General features: G+C 36.8%; 1 protein-coding gene across 1 annotated transcript in view; it reads right to left on the reverse strand.

Moving 5' to 3' along the window:
- The window catches only part of ANOS1 (anosmin 1), a 132,896-nt gene that overhangs the window by 24,996 nt on the left and 85,728 nt on the right, over positions 1-22,172 (reverse strand). Inside the window, exons 6-9 of the mRNA XM_066545343.1 lie at positions 21,859-21,988; positions 12,441-12,643; positions 9,779-9,926; positions 4,865-5,014 (exon numbers count right to left, since the gene is read on the reverse strand). Coding sequence (XP_066401440.1) covers positions 4,865-5,014; positions 9,779-9,926; positions 12,441-12,643; positions 21,859-21,988 — 631 coding nt within the window. The remainder of the gene's footprint in view (positions 1-4,864; positions 5,015-9,778; positions 9,927-12,440; positions 12,644-21,858; positions 21,989-22,172) is intronic.

Consider the following 22,172-nt stretch of genomic DNA (forward strand, 5'->3'; position numbering starts at 1 on the left):
GAGGCTCATCTGCAAAGTTCACTGAGGAAAACATCCTCAGTCATGGAGGAACTATCTTTGAATAGTCAAGAGACATCACCATACCTTCTGTAAATCCTGCACATTGCAATAAACCTAGATGGCCTCTGCAGGCTTGTATTGATGGAGGATGAATTGAAAAAACAGTGACAATATCTGTTCCAGGGCCTTACAGACAGAACTGAATAACTTGATTTAAGTTCACAGTTAGTTTGACTTTGAGCAGATGGTTGCACCAGCTGCCCTCCAGAAGTCCCTCCTGCCCATTTAAACTCTTCTATGACTCTGACCTATATTTAGCTCCTTAGACTGAGTAAAATGATTCAAATTCAAAAGCAAAATAGCTTCTCAGCTAAAATGGGACAAATAAAAATAAAGAAATCATCTAAAATAACCTTAGCAGCATGTTTGTGTTTCTTTAAATGATATAAGCGATCCACACAGGTCTTTCCTTCTGTTTCTGTAATCTGTAGTATCCTGTCAGGCTACAGTGTTGAGACACAGCAAAAAATTCTTCTAGAGAACCATCTTAGTTGAGGAGGAAATTTTAAAAAATTTTAGAAAATCTCTGGTCTGCATAGAATGGTATGACCACTGAATTAGGAATACAATAAAAAACTGAGAGGTTATTAATATAGAAAAGTAATAACTGTTTTTACTAAGAGAAAGACTGCTGTTATAGCAGCTATTAAAGTTTTCATTACAGCTAAAAGAAACTATTTCAACATAACAAGGGCAACTGTAGGGTTGAACAAAGTTCTGTAGATTTCAGCAAAGGCAGGGACCTGCAGCTGGGGAAGAACAACCCCCTGTGCCAGGACAGGCTGGGAATGACCTGCTGGAAAGCAGCTCTGTGGAGAAGGACCTGGGGGTGCTGGTGGACAACCATCTGTCCATGAGCCAGCAGTGGGTGCTGGGGGCCAAGAAGGCCAGTGGGATCCTGGGGGGCATTAGGGAGAGCATTGCCAGCAGGAACGTGATCCTGCCCTCTGCTCAGCCCTGGTGAGGCCACATCTGGAGTGTCCAGCTCTGGGATCCTCAGCACAGGAGAGATATGGAGCTCCTGGAGCTGGTCCAGTGGAGGGCAACAAAGATGATTGAGGGACTGGAGCCTCTCATGAAGAAAGGCTGAGGTAGCTGGGCTCATTCAGCCTAGAGAAGGGAGACTGATAAGGAATCTTATCAATGCTTACAAGTGTCTTAAGGATGGGTATCAAGTAGATGGGGCCACAGTCTTTTCAGCTGTGCCCAGTGGCAGGACAAGGGACAATGTGCAAAAACTGAAGCAGAGTAAAGTTCATCTAAGTGATGGTGACAAAACAGTGTAACAGGATGCCCAAAAGGGTTGTGGAGTCTCTTTCTCTGGAGATACTTGAAACCTGCCTGGACGTGATCCTGTGCAATCTACTCCAAGTGAACGGACTTTAGCAGAGAGGTTGGACTAGATCATCTCCAGAGGTCTCTTCAAAACCCAGCCATTCTGTAATTCTGTGATAATATACTGGTTTAAATCTTCATATTAATAAAAACCCCATCCAAAATCTAAATAACATTTTTTTATTTCATCATCTCTGCAACCATCTCCTGTTCATGTTATGAAGTCTAACACAGAAAGTCCAAAAATACTTGAAAACTATACAAGACAAAGCAAAGACTACTACAACCAATTGAAATTTGATCAATTTACAAATGCCCAACGTGTTTAATCTTGAGACATTTATTTCTTTAATTATTTTTTTATCATAGCAAATCTTATGCTTATCAACCTACTTGTTTCACATGTTTCATGCTGGCCTCTTAACTTTTCTGTTTTAAAGTTACACATTCTAATTTAGGACTACAGAATGGTTGTGTTTCTCCACCAAAAAAGGTGTTGATTTTTAATAGCAAACTACACAAAAATGAGAACATCAGTGCAAACAACAGAGACTTAAATGTTCACCCACTATGTAGGAGACAAACACATCAATTTTTTGTCAGGAACTATTTGAACTCTAATTGCTTACCTGCAATAAAAATAGATGCCATGCCACTGAGCAGGCTCAGGTAAGGTCTCTCTCAGTATTTCCTATTATAGTTGCTGCACTCTACTACCTCCTACAACTCCCTAAACACAATCTAGTGCAGTTCATAAAGGTGAAAGATGCATGGGTTCAGTTCCCAGCACAGCTGTCTCAGTAACTGCTGTTTTTCATGAAGACAATGTGATTTTCCTGCTGTGTTCCTTGCACAGCCACACAGACCTGCTCTGCAGTAAATTGTTACTAGCAAATTTACAGTACCTCATCCATGCACTGCATAATCTCCAAACCCTTGCAAGAGCTTATAAAAGCTGCTGGCTCCTATATTTCAGTTCCACACAAGGCAATGTTCCTGCTGAGTTACTGCCTGTGCTGTCACTAAGAATACTGATATTTTCTTTTTAAAAAAGACAAAAAGGAAGGTAAGAGTGATGAACTGCCATATTCTGCCTCTCTTCAAACACCTTTGCTATCGCTGGTTATTCTGCAGGAAAAAGGAAGGCATCTTCCACTGCAGGGTTGGGGCATGTACCTAAACACCCCAGTGCACCTCACAGAATTTGCCCCCTGCCCAGGGCCAAAATGGGTTTCTGGGTGTCCCCTTTTGCCACTGGATGCACACAGCTCCACACAAGATGAGTCACCCTACACTCAGCAACTCAGTAACTCAGCTAGTACACCCCTGGCACAGGGTGACAGCATGAAAATCCATGCCATTTTTGACAGGTCTGTGACATAGCTGTCTATGACATTCTCCAATTCTGGAAATTACACCACTTTGAAATTCTCTTATTTCCAAACTTTGAGTCACTATAAGGATGCTGACTGCATTATTTCCTTTTATAGACATTTATAGCCTTTAATGCAAATATTACCTCCAGGTATGTAGCAGACAGTAAGATTCTGCTCCAGATTTAGATGGAAACATTTAGGTTTATGATGCAATGCCTCTAAGTTCAATAACTGTAATACCATTATAAATTGTGGCCACCTAGTTTAAGATATCTGTGTTGGAACAAGATTATTGCTGTTCTGCCCAGGATTTTCTCTCCATTAAGTATAACTAACTTTGGCAAACTATCCACAAGGTGAATGTCAGTAGGGGTGCTGGCATTCTGGTCACAGGACACATGCTCTTTCTTCTGGCAGCAGGCTGGCAGGAAAACAGCTGCAGCAGGATTGATTGTTCCACTGGGCTGAATCTGCAGACTGTGAGTTGCACAACCCTGTCTGACGCCTGTGGGAGACATCATTGTCTCCTCATCTTTGAATCCTGCCCCTCATTTTTTTCAGCACAGACTGCCAAGAATAGAACCTCAGCTCACAGAGAGACATGAGGCATCTCTAAGCTTTCTACAAATGAGCTGTCTAGGCTCCCCTCTGTTCTCAGTAAAGAAGAGAGGCATCTCCAGAGAGCAATTCTGCTGCTGTGGGGGATGAATTGCTACAGAAGTCACCTGCTTTTCTTTTCTAGCAACAAAAGAAGCTTGGACAATGAGTTGACATCTCACTTGCAGAGGCTAAAGTTCAAGGTGATCAGTCCTGACAAAGCTCAGAATATATAAATCTCACTTTGGGTAACAAAAACCACATTTTTTTTTTTGTAAACTGAACATTCCTGATTAAAATTGACTCAACTTTTATTTAAACTTTAAATTGTTCCAGCTTTCCATGAAGCAACCCAAAAATGAAATAAAATGGGGACAGGAAGAAAAAAAAAAACTAACATAGCCAAGACAGGGACAAATATGCAAAATGTGCACGTATTCAGCTGAAACAAAGCTTGCAGGTTTTAGGGGGGAATAAGGATGGATTTGAAAGTAATTGGCATAGCAGGGCCTGGAAGGTAACCATTTAAAAAGGCAGGCCAAGGATAAGAAGCAAAGGACACATCTCACAATCCACAATATCCAGTGTGACATACTCCTGTGTTACATAGCATAATTGAACATTTATATAGTCTGTCCTCTTTCAGGGTGTTGCCACACACATCTAAACCCAAAAGCACTTAAATATTTCCGAAATTCTTTGAAAAATTCAAGATGAGAGCATGACTATCCACTTTGTAGCCCTTGATTTCAGGCACAAGAACTGAATGGATTTAATTTAGTGGTATTGCTACACATGTAGATTGATCCAAGTTAAAAAATGAACAGTGTGAGCACATTTTGAAATAACAGCATATGAGCCTTTATGGCTGAACTGGAGCAGCCTATATGCTCTTAGACGACAAGAAAGGAAAATCCCTTTTTTGATTTCTGAATATGAATAGACACTATAAATTTGTGTCATTTTCCTTTTGACTGACTGGAGAACTAAACCATAAAATTGTTGTTAAGACTTTTCTGAAAACCAGAAGGATGCAGCCTAGAAGAAAACCAACCTCAAAATGTTTTCTAGCTGTGACCAACTATCCATTCTGTTCTAAATCAAGGTGACTGATAAAGTTTGGCATAAAGCTAAACATTCATATTTTCCTCAGAACTTTTGTGGGTAATGTCAAATTCTGCAATTTAAAACTTTACAAAGGTAATTCCTACCAAAATAAAATTTGTTTCAGCTCTGTGAAGATTCAGTGTCCCAGCATGACTGACTATAATTTTTGGATAGCTGACTCATGTCATTTCCTCCTGTAAGACATATACACAGACATAGCACAAAGAGGAGAGGCAATGTTTCCCTCCAATGTGAAGATGAAGGGGTGAAGGGATGGGTGTAGGATTCAACTATTAATTACTTATAATATTGTGATAATGTTCTACAACTCTGAGATGGATGGGAAGAGTCCTCCTTAGGAGAAAATAGTAAAGCAAAATTTGACAAACCTGTCTTCTTCCAGTAAACTTTGACCTGAAGTTGATTGTCCTGATAGAAGGGAGTTCCAATTTTAAGAAAACGAGTGGTTTTCCTTCTTTGAAAGGCTGGGTAAGGATCTACCAGTCCTTTCTGTGGTTTCCCAGCAGGTGTCCGTTCCTCTGCAATACACAGAACAATCAGGAAACTATTTAGTTAACTACAGGGCTGTATAATGGCTGTACTAAATTTGGTGTAATTCAGAAAATAATAGTATCTTTATTCCAAATGATCTTATTTCCATTTCTTACCTAAATGAAATAAATATAAAGAATAAACTGTCCATAATAGTTGAAAAATCACTCATTTGAAATTCAGTCAAATTTAGAAAGTAACCAAAAAAATAAATACGTTTTCATAGGGAAATGTCTGTAAATTTTCTGAAGAGTAATGAGGAAATGGACTGTATTTATATCCCAAAGAACAGGAAATGTTAACACAATGATTTTTTAAACAGTCACAGTATCTACCAGTAGTTCTCTCCAATACTTCACAGTCTTTATATTCATGCAGTGTTTGAACATGCACAAAATCCAAGGACAGCACTGAATGTAACACACAGAGTGCCACATGTGGTTACTACATCAAAGTAAATATACCCCTCTGGTATGTTATATATGAACATTGTGGTCAGATTAAAGATCTGTCTTGCCCACTTTCCTGTTCCCAACAGTGAATGGTGAAGGCTTAGGAAAGCATTGCAAGAGCAGAATTTTCTTTCAGCAATTCCCTTGGTGCTATGTGCCTTGCTTCCAACAAGCAATTGCAATCGGATGTCCTTCATCAAGCATTTTGTTTGGTATAAATTTATCATCATTTAGCAGGGTTGACAGTACTTACAGATATTTTCAGTTGAAAAGAAAGAAATGTTCATTCAAACTGCACTTTTCATTGCACACTTGCAAATGTATCTGATCTAATTAGAAGGATCAGATTATAACCAACAAAAAAGCTGTATTTGAGTCAATATTACACCTAAATTAAACTAAAGAGTCCAATAATAAGGAAGTGGCAAATTATTAACTACAAACTTGAGAGAAAGAGGGAAAGATTCAGGTTTCAATAATCGCCAGGAGTAATATATAAACTTGAACATTTTGCCTTATATGCAGCTTCAATTAAAACTGACTTGCTTTATGGCCAAGTTTTACTTTCTCAGCCCTTTGCTGAATCTGATAAGATTGTTTGTTTTCTATATTTTAAATTAAACTACCAAACTTAACTAAATTCTTTCTTAAGGTAACCATAAAGTTACTACTACCCAAATGAAAATGAAAAAGTTATAGAGAGAAGTACAAACTAAAATCTATTAGGTATTCCTCAATTTAAATTAGTTTAATTTTATTAAATCTCTCCTTTGCTATTCTCTGTCTGCTCCACTTCAACAAAAAACCAGGACACCAATTTATAATATTTCTATATAAAGATCAAGCAAGAATCTTGTACATTTCCCAGAAGTGAAGCACACAAATATAGTGAGGCAATGCCTTTCTGAGTGTGGGGAAATGGAATGCCAGAGGGCTGAGGTCAAAGCTCACAGAAGTGTGTAGGACTAAATTACTTCAGAGGGGTACAGGCTATCTCTATTCTGACAATAGGACCTGACACCTAAAAACCAGAGCTTAATTCCACACAGAGCTGAGTATCTGACAGTGGGACTTCAGCAAAATTGGCATGTTGCTTCTGGAATTATTTCCCAAAGTCCATGGAAGTCCCAAAATAAAGACAAGCCAAAGATGTCATGTCCTAGATAATATTTCAGGCAATATTTTTGGTTTCTTTTTCATATGTCTCCATCTGCTTCTGAGTATTCTCAAAATTACATCAAGCAGGGCTGGCTATGTACCTAACTAACCTGAGTGAAATATAGAAGATGAATTTGCATCTCCTCCAGGAGAAGTTTTTACTTGCTTTTCTATGTAAAATATAATCTAGCCATTTAAAAAGATGTCCAAAAAGTCCTAAATACATCTCTCATTGATAGAGTGCTCTATCAATTAAAGTGAGTGATATCAGTGGTTTAGGTTCAAAGAATCTTGACTCCTTTACCTCAGGGCTTTAAGAGAAGGGAGGCTCAAATATTTTCTATAAATTTATTACTGAAATACTCAAACAAATATGTGTTTTACTTGGTACAAGAACTGATTTGCAGTTAAAGAGAAAATACTGCTCATTAAATAAATGGATGTTCATAATTTCAACAGTCAAAATTCTTGAAGTAAACAAGATCAAAAAGATATTGTTCCCAATGTAGTTTTACTCTAGTTTAAAATACAATACAACAATTAATGATCCTTTTAGTACAAGAAGTCAGTACAGTAAAGCAAAATAAAGCAGAAGGCATTAGAAAGTCTGTACTAATTAGACATAAGTAGGTAGCAGATCTTCACAAAAACTACTGATGGTCTGTTTTCTGAAGCAAAACAACCATGGAGAGGGCAGGGTATCCAAGCAAAATCGTGGAAGGAATTTATATCTAGTTGTGACAATGAAATGAAAGAGGTTCCACTGCAGTGGACAGAAAATGATGAAGCAGTGGAGTCACATGTGAGGTATAGCATAAATGAACACCATTTGGTGGGGAATTTATAAGTAATAACTCAGATGTGACCTGTATCAGATTCTGAAAACACAGTGGCTTGAAGAAGGAAAACTGAAACAAAGATTTTCTCCCAACACAAACCCAGAGGAGATACAGACCAAGAGGGTCAGAACATTAGTGAGGCCACAGAGAGCTAATACAGACCTACCAGCGAAAGGATTTCTCACAGTAAATATGAAATGGTACAAAAAATGACATGCTCGTATCTCAGTTACTCACCTTCAGTTTAGAAGGCTTTTGTTATATGGAAAGTCTTTATTTGCTATCATGTTTAAAGATTATGATGGTCTGACCTAATGTCAGGAGTACCGATAAAGCGTGACAAAGGTCAGTTGATTAATTATCTCTGCCCCCAAGATGGAAACACTTATAAAGCTATACTAATAATAAAATGAGACAAAGAACTTCAAAAGCTTGCCCATTTTCTCTTTGGCTAGTTGTATCCAATAGCATCTAGAATTTTCTCCCACTTAGCAGGGCACAGACCAACCTCAGACAGATAAAATCCCACCATCAGGATTCTTTGATTTAACATAAACTCAGCTGTGAGTTGAGTTCTTATTTAAAGCTGGGATGTCGTGGTGATATGACAGTCAAAATGACTGCACTGAAAACTAAAAACCTTAAAGTTAGCACCAAGAGCCAGAACTTCACAGAAACGTTATTAAAATGAGCAGGAAATTGGGCAGGGGGACAGTGTGGAAAAAAAGTTTTGCTTCTTTATCTATTGAATTTTGGGGTGGAGAAGAAAAAAAAAAGCAGCAAAACCCACAAATAATTCTTAGAAAAATAAACAGCAAAATTTGAAATCTCTCAAACACCAATGACACACTCCTAGCAGATTTCAATGGCTCACTGCATGCAATTAAACAGCCAGTTCCCACAGCTATTTTTCCCTCTATTACATCTCCTGTGCGCATATAGGAAAAGAAGGAGAACTTAATGTGATAACTGCAAGATTTTGATACCATGCACAGTCCTGCAAACTAAGCTCCTTTTCTAGGGGATGGAAAAAAGCACAGGTACAATCTAGGAGGGCCAATAAGGATAAGGCAGAACTCTTTTACTTACATTGGGCTTCACTGAGGATTTAACTCAAACTTGCCTAACATACAGACAGTGGAGATTCAAGCTGATATTCTGGTATGGATTTGAAGTAAAGACTCAGTGCATGGAAGAGATGAAAACTGGACCTTCTGCTGTCTCTCAAGATGACCCAAAAGAGTAGTAAAGATTAGTTTAATATAGGAAAAAGAAGGATACTTCAGCTTATTTTTTCTTCTTGGTCCATTAATACCAACCACAGACAAGAAGGTCTGGGATAGCTAATAATCACATTACAATATTTTATGTATGCCCAAACAGAATATGGCAACAACAGCAGTTGATTAGTGAGGTTGAAAGTAATTACAGATCTCTTATGAAAATGGGTAGAAGTTTAAACTGTGAGTGTACTTTAAAGAAAAAATGTAAATGAATACAAAATGAAATGGAGTCGGGGCAGAATAATTAAAATCATATTCTTTAACATCTTATTTTCAGAACTCTGCTGTATTAGTTAATCAGCAATTGAGGCAGTAACTCAGTATTGTACTGTAATTGTATAAATAGCATTTGAACAAGGCTAAGAATCATGGTGCTCTGCCAGATTCAGATACAGTTTGCAATTACATTACTTAGGATGTGAGGTTCTAAAGACCCATCATCTGAACACCTTGAGATTTTAATTTGAATGTGGGTCCCATATGTGCAATATTTTGAGAAAGCATGGTTGACAGACATGGAATGTTTCAGATTCCCTAAAAGAAGAGCCAGTGTTCTATATATCAACTCATAGTAGACACAAGCTTTTGTGTTCCAAGAATCTGACTTAAAGGGCTACTAAAAATAGACAGGATTTTGGAAAACATTGCAGGTTAATAGTGTCCAGTTAAGACACACAAAAATGGTTTTATTCCATCCATTTCAAAACACAGTCAGTATCTATAGCTGTATTGAATCTAAAAAATATTAACACAACAGTTATGCAAAGGCTTCCATTTTCTTTGCAATTGTTTATTTTATGTAAGTAGAGTCTAAGTCAAAGAATTAGGCAAAAATTGTCACCAATTTTTAAATAAATTTAACAAGAAAAGGTTACTCAACTTGACCAGGAGATGATCACTGTGCTGTGGAACAGCCTACTTAAAGAAATTTTTTTTTTTTCAATTTAAGATATCATTATATAAAACATTCAAATTCCAGATAAAGGAGAGAGAAAGCATTCAGGTGTTTGATTACTCACTATTATTCCTGATGTCCTGAGTTGTGCTAAAATGGAGAGACACCTTAGCACTTTTTAGGCGTATCTGACCCCAACGTGTCACTGCCTGCAGCTCCACATTGTAGTTGCTGTTGGGTTGGAGCCCCTCCAGGACCACATAGTTTTGGGCCTATAATAGAATAAATATACAAAGCAATTATAATATTGCTGAAACACATGCCTTTATTAAAAGCAGGCTTGTTATCTTAGGCACACTACCTTTTTGAAGTTAGAAAACTCATATATAAATTTCAGAGCAAAATTTCCTTTCTGCAAAAGATTTCTTTAATTGGACTCTGTTTTTCTGTGTCATTTTAAAAATACAAACCTACTTGATGTTTGCATAATTTTGGCAGTTTCTTGGCAATTCCAAACCTATTGTTTAGGCAAAACCAATGGGGCTTTCTTCTATATAACAAGGTTTTTCTCTTATGCCAAAATCATTTTAGCAAAAGGAATTTAAGCACTTAATTCCACAATTTCTGTGTTAGTAAAGCAATTGAAAACTTTTTTTCTAGAGACAGTCAGTCTGAAGATAGCTAAAGTCCAACATTTAATAAATTTTTCAATACATTCTATTTGTTTAAATTCTTGAAAATAAAAATTTTAAAAACATGCACCACCCAAAAATACCCTCTCATTGGAAAGAACACTTTTTCTTCTGTAGAATGCAAAATAGAACAGAAAAAAACCAATTTCCAATGTCATGGAAGTGTACAAAATGGGGAAACAACAGATCAGGTTTATCATTCTCCAGTCAAAAACCCATTCATTAAGGCAAGGCACATGATACTATAAAGAAGAGTCCAGCCTTCTCAGCCTTATATTTTATTTCACTAGACTTAATTATAAAAATATCCTTCTAGTCCATATGCCAGGTTGAAGATATTACTCCATGTTTTTGTTAGAATTTCTTGTGCCTTTCAAGTTTGACAGTCCATATAGAGTAAAAAAGATAACTGTGTACCAAGGTAACCACCCTATATTTAACATTTAGGATGATAAAAGGAGATTGCCAAAAAGTATTTAGTATTAATTATCTTTACTTGTTTAGTGCTGACATATTGATTATAACTTTTGATTAACAGTCTCAATATTGTAGTCAAACTAATTCAATGTCTACCTGGAGTGAGCTCATATGGAAATCAGTAAGAAATTATTTGGGTTGGGCTACATCTAAAGGTAAAAACTGGACAAAAATAATCTTCAGTGATCTTTAACAATTAAGAATTTTCCACCTTTCCTTTTTTTGTTTTTTATATGTTCGTGTATTTGCCATTCTTTAGCCTAAGAGTTGCTAAAACATTCAAATGACCATTGATTAGCAACATCATCTGGAATGTCCTGAATCTCACTGGCAGTGCTGTGCAGTTTCATGACGTGCTGCAGAAGAAAAAGTACAAGTCAGGAGTAATATGAGAGATATTGTAAGAACCTGCCTTTTCTATAAAATACACCTTGTATTTCCCTGTACTCAAGGTCAGAACTCCATCTCAATTACCCTAATGTTCTAATGGACCTAGTTTACTATTATTTGTATGTAGGAAGTACTCTACAGAAAGGTCTTAAAGACCCAGCTCAATTTTAAAATTCTCTGGAGTTTCTGATGTACTGAGAGAGAGAAGCTCTCTGTACTTGTAGAGAGAAAGCTCTCTGTTATCTTTAAGCTGAAGCCTCTTTCCTGAAGGTCTTTACCCAATGTAAGGTTCCTTGAGGAACACAAACTTTTCTATGGAGCACAGTCCAACCCTACTCCTATCCTGCCACAATTATTTTTTAAACAACAATAAAGAACTAGCCTTCCTTTCTGTGCAAACTGACTTGCATGATTTCATCACACAGCCTTCACTGCCTTTATTTCTGTCAGGGTTTGGTGACTGAGGGACAGAGGGGGAATTGTGTCCCTCTCACTGTCACTCATCACAGTGGAATGGGCAGCCAGAGCCAAAACAAAGTGTTAACATTGACATGGGGCCAAAGTGTCACTGTCAAAAGCACTGAGAATCAAGTCATGTCTAACTGATTTCTGTAATTGTTATCGATTTCTATTAATTGCTTTAAAATAATACACAATATCCTTAAGGATATCACAACAAAAATTTTTCCAGTAAAGCAATATTTAACATATTACTCAAGAAACTCATAGGAACTTGCTGCTAAGGAAATATTTCCAGATCTTTGGTACAGCAGTTTATTTAAAGAGTTTAGTGTGGTTTTCCCTCAGACCTACACTGACTGTTTAATGATTACTCTATGACTGTGTCACAAGTTTTACTTGCATAGTGAAAGAACAATGTGACAGACAATGACAGGCTTTCAAATAAAATAAACACTTTAAGAAGCACTAACTGAATAAGCCTAAATTTAGACAGCTAACAGCATCTAACTTTTCATTCATCTTCCCTGAAAAATCTTATTGTATTTACCTGTGTTCTAAGGCAGAAGTTTATTTCCCTCCCTGACTTCAATGTAAGAAAAGGACTGACAGATCAAAATATTCTATGGGCTTCATGATACTAAAAATTAGGACTATTACTTTACCAGTGGCTGAAATCACTGGAAATTATCACATATTTTATACTTACACTCTATTTTGCATAAACATAAACCAAACTTCTGTCCCAGTTACTGACTTCTTTCTTACCCCATCTGTAATCTTCCTTCTCTTTTTTTTTGCTGGAATTACATATTTGCTGTATGTCCAGCTCCAGAAGACTTTGTAGTGGTGCACTGGGATATCAGGCTCTTCTGGAAGATCCCAAGTAATCATTGCATTTACACTCCCATCATTGTTTGCACTGATATTGGCAATCCTGATATTAGATGGAGCTGGTGGAGCAGATGGATCTAGAATTTAGAAAAAAATGAAAATATTCTAAGGGAAAAATTATCTTCATTAAAGTAAAGGTTATCTTCCCCTCATGATTTTATGAGGCATTCACAAACTGGATTAAACACTCTAAATACGTTGAGGAAAATCCAGGCAAAGACATCCTGTAACTGATATGGCTTCTTGTAAATTCTAGAAATTCAAACTCTACTGACATAAAAATTATGGGTTAGCATCTAGTTTGTCATTATTCTGTGGTTTTAGTAGTTCACAAACATTATGAAGCTTTTATCAAAATGTACCAGATTATCAGTTTTCTTTCTGTCACTCACTTTAAATATACAGTGAGAGTAAAACATTCAGGTTCTACAAGTGGCCTTGTAGAGTCACCACAGAGCTGCATGGATGAAACACTGAATATTTTTTCATTGCTAGATAATTCTCAGATGATGAAATTATGCTTTGACACATTGAATCTTTCTTCAAAATTCTAATATTGATATCTACCACCATGGGACACAAACACTTCCTTGGACTAAATGTAATTAAAGCATAATGATATATTACACTGTGGTAGAAATCTATAGGGTTTTTTTTTTAGAATGTCAAAAAGCAATTAGCTACCCTTTTGATTTATTTCACTATTCTGGTTCAATTCCTGGTCAATATCAACTGAGATAGTATTCCTTGAGTTGTCTTTGTGCTGACTCTAGAGTCAAGGACACACAATAGTCAGAGTTTGAATAGGATTAAATATTGAATCTTTTCCAATATTAAATTTAAGGTTTCCTTGTGGATTCAGTATATAATATCCTGGTCCCAAGTAATGTGAATCAATGAAGATTTTGCAACAATGCTTCTGAAAGACCAATTTGTTGTTTACCAATTCCTACTTTTTAATTCCTACCCTTTTTTAAATGTCTCTGTCAGCAAAAATTTGATGACAAAATACAAGGAAACTGCAGAAACAAAATTTACATAGAAGTAAGCAGTGACACTAAAAAAAAAATTAAAAGCATATCAGAAGAATAAGGGAAATTCATAGCAATTAAGACATGTTATCAATATATAGCCACATGAGCCATCACTTATTTGCCAGAAATAAAACTGGAGGTGTGAGGAGGGGACATCATTCATTCATTTACTGTATGATTTACCTGCATTATTTTAAATTGGTAAATGAGCTGTTAAATAAACATTCCAGACATACTTAACTCATCAGATAATCCCTATGACAAATGGTCTCACTGAAAAATTGTATCATTTACTTTATAAAAAAGACACATTCAGAATTAATAGACAGCATTTCTTTTTTAAACATCAGCATATGTGAAAAAATTACTTATTCTTGTTATTAAACAGGACTTTTGCTGAAATAACAATGGATACTCCTGTTTCCTCACACATTCCATTTTAGTTAAACAGTAATGGATGTCCCTCTTTCCTCACACATATAATTCAATCTAACTTTTGGCCATAAAAGTTCCAAAGCATACTTAAGAATTCTGGAAATTGAACATAATTTCCAAATAGTAATAATGCCTCATTTCTCACTTGGGTTTTTTAATCCACTAGCAAGTCAGTTGTGTATATTTTTTCTGGCTTTGGAGAAGCACTGCTATTACACTTATTTCCTCACCTGTGAAGCTGACAACCATTTCATCTTAAAGTACAATAAACTATTCATTCCAGAATTAAAGAAAAATTTAGCCAAATAGTTTGTACTATTCTCTCATACAACTTTTCATTAACTTCTGTCATTTAAAAGCTAAGTATAAAATGTAATTTAGGTAAACTAAATATAAACAGAATCATGATTCACATATATAAGACATTTATTAAGCATTCATCTCCATTTATTTAAAATGTTAGGGGCTTTTATATGTTATATGACATTATATTAGAGATATAAAACATTTATAACCTGAAGTGCAACATGATCATATTACTGTAGGTGAATTATTCAGGTTATCTCCCAGAAGTGCTATGCATCATCTATTATGTATACAAAACATATGGGATAAAATAAAAGTGTTTCAGAGAATATATCTTCCCAAATGGTCAGATATAAGCAAAAATAATTCAACTTATAAAACATGTTTGTCCTCATTCTGCATCTACAAGAGATAGAGAGTCATTTCAAAAAAGATTTTAAAAAATGAAATAGCTCCTTTGTACAAAGTGCATTACATGATTAAAAACATTTTGAAGTTCTCTTCACCAATTTTTTGTAGGTCTAAAAACTAATGACCAAATTTAGGGTTTTTTTCTTTTCAAATGTTTATATGTCCATTCCAGCAAAAGAAAGCAGTTAGAAAGAACTATCTGTGTACTGAAACCAGTAGATAATTTCTTCTAAATTCTACACCACCAGTGTATCTGTACTTTCTATAATTGCACAGATTATTGAAAACATTATCAGTAGAATTTCTTCTGTGCTCACGAGACACAGTCCAGGCAGCAGACAAAATGCTGATCCACATTTGAAAGAAAATCTATGAATGTTTCTACTTTGCTGTGTGAGAATAAAAACATTGCATTAAAAATCATTGGGTAATTACAGTTAAGGATAGAAAAAATGTCCTCTTAGAAGGAATATACATGTGATATAATACAGCAATAGCAGATATTTTCCTGAGTGCCCTCTTTCTTCAAAGACTCTTTTGCAAGCCTCCAAATGTCATCCATAAAAATGCCTTTGAACAAGAACAGTGGTGGTGGTAGAAGACAGAAAGGAGGAGATGTGCAGCTAACAGACATGAAAAGGTGAGACACTGAAAGTAACTCATTTTCTGTGAGAGCGTTATTAAAACTAGTAGACAGATTAAGAAAATAATTAGCTCTAAAGATATAAAATATCAAAGATAAACAAACTTATTACAGTTTTGCATTTAATCAGCTGAAAAAAAAATCCTGTCTTTTTGTATGGATGCAACAGTAAAATATTTCATGGATTTGGGGTGTATTACCTGAAATATTAAGACACTCAGTGATCATTTTATATCAGATTAGGATCCATTTCATATCAAGTATTTCAATACCACTATGTAATTTATTAATCTATTTTGATATATTTCTGTGACACTCATCACTATTACAAGTGACACAATTATCATTTTGTAAGTTAAGAACCCAAGAGTATTAATTATTTCTTCATCTGAAAGAATTTAGTTTCACCAGCAAAGCAGACAAGTGAAAAGGAACAGCGGGGTAAAATAATGTGATCTCTGTTTACAGGATGAAAAACCAAACAACCCAAAAACCCCACATTAAACAAAGAACTCAAAAAAACCCAACACCCTTTAGGCCTCCCAAAAAAACAAGAACCCAGAAAAAAAAAAAAACCTGTGACATGTTTATGAGCATGTTCCTCTACAATGCATGCCTGCCAGTTACCACATAACAGATTAGTTGTTTTTTCTGCATTATTGAATGGAAAAGTCATGCTTCTACAAGGTGGTCTGTTATGCTTATGTCCTTGTAGACATTAAAAGCACTATACAATTCGTGCTAAAATACTTCAAGGTCTAATAACTGGTACTGAATCACAAAGCTGACTACATAAGGTGTTTGCTAACCTAACTATAAAGCTAAAGTGACCTTCTGCTGACTATAAAGCCAATAGCCATCCTACTGTTAGTCTTCATATACCTGTGATCCCTTTGACTGACTGCCCACATGTAGAATTCAGATACACAGATGTAAAATTACTGGAATGAAAACTGCTGCCAGTTTTTCAAATGCAAAGTACTGGTACTTTATCTACATGAATTTATCTTGAGTGTTAAATCAAATTCTTTGGTTTGCAGAAAGAGTGATGCTAGTTGCAGCTTTTCCTTTGCAGTTTATACAAATAAACTACAAGCCATTCTATATATCCTAGAATTTGGCACAGACAGCTGTCCTCAACTCCCAAAAAATTCAGGTCTCAGCAGCCTGACAAGTAAATCGCTTCTCACTGCTAGAAATGATAGCTTCATTAGGTCAAGGCTGAAGCTGCTGTTCCAGCACATGGGATAAGTACTCCACTTGTCTGGATTGTGTTTGGCTTGAGTATACCCAAAGGACTTAAATTCCTGTCTTGCTGGCTACTCAGCCATCACAAGCAAAATTCTGTCTCCAGTCCCCAAAAGGGAGGATCTCTTGCTGCAAATAAAGGAAAGAAAGAAAACACATCATCACCATTTCAAAATTAACATCTCATATTTGTGAACATAGTAATAGTTTATATTTTCCAAAATTCTTTAAATCAATAGCATTTTCAAACACCTTTGCAAAACCTTAAAAAACCGTATGAACAAGCTAAACACATGAATACACTGCTTCAGTGCATCCACTTTGTCTTTCAATGTGGCAACTGGAGTGAAAACAGTAAATGATTTGGAATAGGTGTCAGAGAGGGGAATAATGGCATTGGAATCAGAATTCTCATTCTGAGCTGTAAAAGTGAGAGCAAGTGTGATAGCAATTTAAAGCATTTTTTGAGCATTTTTCTTGACTTAAAATAGATCTCCCATTGCTATCTTTCAAACATGAGACCTTCCAACTCTAAAAGTCTGCTGAAGCTGCTCTAGAGACAAGTTTCCAGCCATTAAACAGTTCCAGGGTGTAAGCAGGAGGACTGGCTCTGCCCGATGGAAATGGCACACATAAACCAGCTGTGCAACAGCATAAAAAAATCATTGGTCTCAAAGGAGCAACAGAAAGAATTTTAGTGCCATGAGTGGATGTCTGTTCTGGTTTTTCTAACACTCAGTAATATATGCATGAAATCACATCCAGCCTGGTACTTATGTGCTGTGAAAACAATGTTGTCTGCTTCCTTTTGCTTGACAATCTATCCAGTGTATGCTGGCAATTGCCCTCATGGTGAAGATAAAAACCTTCAGCAGAGGTGGAAGGGTCAGATGGTTTGGGCTCATTGTGTTGATCTTCTTGTCTCTGGAAAAGGCACAGTACCTACCTACAGACCAGTGAGATAATATATGACATAGAAATGCCTAACACTGAGTCCTAGAGTTAACTGAAGTCTCTGGTACTGAGAGTTCATTCTCATCACAAATTATAAAAAGCTAGGGAAAAAAAAAGATTAGATACTCTGAACCAAATGCAACAAATTAAAAATTGTATTACTAGTGCCAAGCAGCTTCTGACCAGTTAGGTTAAGCTATCCAGTGCCTGCTTACTGGAAGAAAAACACAGGTAGTTTTCATCCAAGGAGACTAATTTATGGATTCTAGGAGCACTTCTCTCCTGCTTCCAGAAGAAAGGAAACAGCTTGGAAAGAGCCAGTCTAAATATGAATAGAAGGATATTTGTATCTTCATGGATCAAAAATGTTCTGTCAGGTATTCAGTTACCTTTATTTACTGCTGTTATTGGAAATTGTTGCCACTCAATTAAAGATAAAAGGAAAGCACACAAAATTTAAAAACCCTGAAAAAAGAAGTGGAAACCACAGCCAAAATAGCAGCAAATTTTGATCAATTTTAGTTGACAGTATCAATGTAAAAGTCCATCTGCACAGTCCCAGTCATATGAAAGAATCCACTCTCTAAGTGCAATATTCACTTAATTTTCCAGCCACTCCACCACAGACTATTCCAACCTGTGTTTCTTGTAATTTTGTAGTCGCATTTTGGAAAAACAAAGCTTCACTTGTGAAAGGTCATGTCAGACCAGTACATGGAAACCCTTTGTTTCCTTTATAAAAAATAAATAAACAGAGTTAAAAAAGGAGCTCTGCCTAAGCTTTGAATATTCCAGAAATTCTCAGCCATGTCACTTTATTTACTATTTACAAATTAATGCCAACAAATTAATGTTCATCCTAGATGAACACACGAGGCAGTGTAAAACAGCTAATAAACCTTCACCTCAAATGTTTATGGCATAAAAGCATCCAAAGGTGCAGTAGATCAGACCTCAAAACACAATTAGATGAAGAATGGCAAGTTGAAATGCTTGATGAAATATTCGTGTTTTTCTGGTTTTGTCTTTTTCATGGCTGAGAAATTAAATTACTTTGGAAAATGAGGAGTGTTATTTAGTGATAAATAAGTTAATGGTAATTACCTCAGAAAACTTAACATCATTTTGAATAAAACAAAACCTTATTTTGCTGTGTCTACTTAGAGAGTATGTTTTTTGCATTTTCAAAAAGACAAAACAGTATAAAAAGTATTGTGGTAACCAGACAAAAATTCTCTCTCTGAGTAATTACAGCACGTTTTTGAATATTCCTCTTAACATCTTAAAATATTTAGTGACAGAGACTTTGTGGTGCCATACTTCTTCCTAGAAGAAGATTAAATATCATATTTGTCCCCCTTTAGAGGAAAAAACAAACCCAAATGATTTTCTATTCATTACTATTTATGAGCAATTGGTAAAAGTTCAGTATCTTGTGTGAGAAACTGTCTTAGGAATTACTGTCATGTTTCCTGATCAAAGGGTTTATTTTTGAAGAAACCTACTGCTAAGTTTGACCAAGATAATAATCTTCTCTTAGTCTTGGCACAACAGGGTGAAGTGAAACACTGATGTGAAATTCTGTCCACACTTCACACAAACATAGCACAGACAGGCAGCAAACTTCCAAAGGTGATGTGCCAAAATCCACTTTTCTTTTCCAAACTGGAGGTTAAATGTGCCTGTAGGAGCTCAGCAGGGGCCAGTAGATGCTGGCACCCAAAAAACTAGGCACATCTGAGCAGCAGTTTCTTGCCTCTCTACCAAGCAGGGGCTGTCATTTCCCACTGAGCTCCAAAGTCGTAATTAAATGTTCGTGTGACACTAACTGCTACCACTCTGACAGCTCACCTGGGGATACAGAGGCTCAAAGACACCAACAGGAGCATCCCAGTATCTTTCCCAGCAGTCAGCACCCAGCAGCACCTTCATGTGAGTCACCTGGAGTGACTGCACATTTCATCTGGCAAACTCACATCTTCATCACAGCCACTGGCAGTTCCACAGCCCCTAGAATGGCCAAATGAGCTGCCAGCATAGGCTGATCTGGGCTAACTGAACTCCCTGCTGCTTGTCTGTCAATTCACAGTCCTCTGCCAAGGGCTAGAGTTCAGATTTGAAAACAGTTATTTTGAGAGTTACAGAAGCCTTTTGAAGAATGCTGGCTACATACTTGCTGCCATTATCAAACTTTTGGTTTATTAGGTAAGAGCATGCAGAGGTACTGCTGACTCCCACTGCCCTCATCACAAAGCTCTAAAAGTGCTCTCCATCTCCACTAGACAGCCATGAGCAGTTCTCAAGGAGAGCAAGTGCTTCAGAGGTAGCTGCAGAGACCACAAGAGGACTCTGGTATTCATGTAATGATTTCAAAACCACAAGTTCCTGAAACACAAATTACTGCCAGCTGGGAGACTATTCTGAAAAATACCCCTATTTGCTTATCCTGATCTTACATTGTTATCCAGAAACCCACCTCTGGCTGGGGTCAGATTCTGGGCTAAAGAGACCTTCAGGATGATTTACCATGGACATTCTTATATTCATTACCAAGGATGGTATTTTGAGCATGGCTAGCACACTCAGTAGGGGGCCAATTTTTCTGAAAGTTATACAAATCCTGCCTGAAAATGTCATGTTCAAGCCAAAACCTCGGTGCTACCATGACATACCTTTCTGTAATTGTAGTAATAGTGGTTTCAAGCAGAATAGCTGGAAAATATTTACAAATCCAATAAAACAACTGTCAATGATCTCAATTTAAAAGAAAGTTGGTGCAAGATGCAGCAACAAACTGCTGTATCTGCTGAAGTGCTGTTCAAGAAGTAAAGAGAAAGGTACTGCTGCTGAAGAGTTCTTACAGTAAACTCACCGCTCGAAGGAACTGTATTATTTTATGTTTCTGAAATTGTATGCTACTTAAGTATTATAGTTCTTAAAATAATACTTCTTCTATGCATGAAAAGGTTGGTGGTCACAGAAGTAACAGGACAGCTATGCCAGCCAACCTTCCCACCACAAGTACAGCTAGGGCACCAAAAAAATTATTAAAGCTAACGTATAGTTATTCAGTAAGAGATTAAAACTTCCATACCAGCAAAAGTATTTGCATGCCTCTATAAATGCACCACCAAAAAGATTCTTTTCTAGGACTGTCTATGGCCAAACAATAAGCTAAAAGCCAGCACAGGAACTCAAAGATGGCAACTGTTTGTACTGCAAGATAATTCAGTCTGCAGAAAGAGGAAGAAATACAATCCTCAAAGTATGTAGAGTTATACCAGTGTAAAGATTCTGCCACTGCTAAAATAACAACAAGTCTTTCTATTAGGAACTGCTTCTATTAGTAGAGCGAAGAGTGCTGGATCTCATTCTTTGGCACTAAAATCAACTAGTGTGGTCTGGATATGCCCACATTATTGACTGCCTTTAAGAGAGGGTGACCACATCCAGATCATCTGTCTAATGGGAATAGTTTCTGGCCTGTGCTAACCCCTATGCTATGCCTAAGAGTCATCTGGGAAAATTCTTCTCCATGTTGGTGAAAAGCACACCACAGAGAATGCCGGGAACTTTACAGGATGGGAGAACTGTTTCCATCTCCTCCATCCCTCATGTACCATTTACTGGTACAGAAATACTTCTCAAAGTTGTTTTATTGCCCTAACAGTTGCAAAACCAGAACTATCAACAAAAATTCCTACAATACTTTGTGGATCATCAGGCATGCCTTTGTAATGAATAGAAACATGCTGTTTTGCATTTATGCTCTTTTTTATTCTTAAGCACTTACAATTAGTGCTATCAAGAGGAAATTATATTAAGAGGGTACAAAGTTCCATCAAAACAATGCTGCTACAATTATTTAGATACAGGCCATAAAATATTCCAGTACTCTACTAAACTTATGACAGTAACATATTTCTCATAACTAAAAAGAAAAAAAGATAAACCTCTTGGATTAACACACTGAAACCCAAGTTCTTCTGTATTTCATGGTCAGGGTCGTGTAGTTTGATACCAATCATGTGGAAAATGTTTCAAAGTAGTTTTATTCATAGACACCCTTGCTGATAAAAGAATAATGACAGTTCAACTTTTAATTTGTTTGCTGTCTTCAAATAAATCTCCATTTCTAAAATCAGTGGCAAAACTACTCAAAAACCCACCCACTCAAAACCCTCTGCCACAATAGCAGGCAGATCAGGCTGTGCTGCAGGTGGGAGTGAGAGGAAGGCGAGTAGCAGACAGGAACACTCACCTCTGGAGGAGCGGAAGTGCTTGCTGGGTGCAGTGAAGCCCCGGGTGCCGTGCACGTTCACAGCAGCCACGCGGAACTGGTACCAGCGGCTGGCGCGGGTGTCCGGCAGCCGAACGCGCTCCTCCGTGGTCTGGTGGGGAAAATGTCACACTTACACTGCTTGTTCTGACAAGGTCACCTGCCATCTGCTGTGCAACACCCATCGGTCTGGCTGAGCACACACCAGCATCACAGGCTGCATGCAGCCACCTCACCTGACCCATCACTCTGCACTGCAAAGCATTTACAGCTGTGAACATAATGATAAAACCATC

The sequence above is a fragment of the Molothrus aeneus genome, chromosome 2 (genome assembly GCF_037042795.1).
Source record: "Molothrus aeneus isolate 106 chromosome 2, BPBGC_Maene_1.0, whole genome shotgun sequence".
Classification (NCBI taxonomy): Eukaryota; Metazoa; Chordata; class Aves; order Passeriformes; family Icteridae; genus Molothrus; species Molothrus aeneus.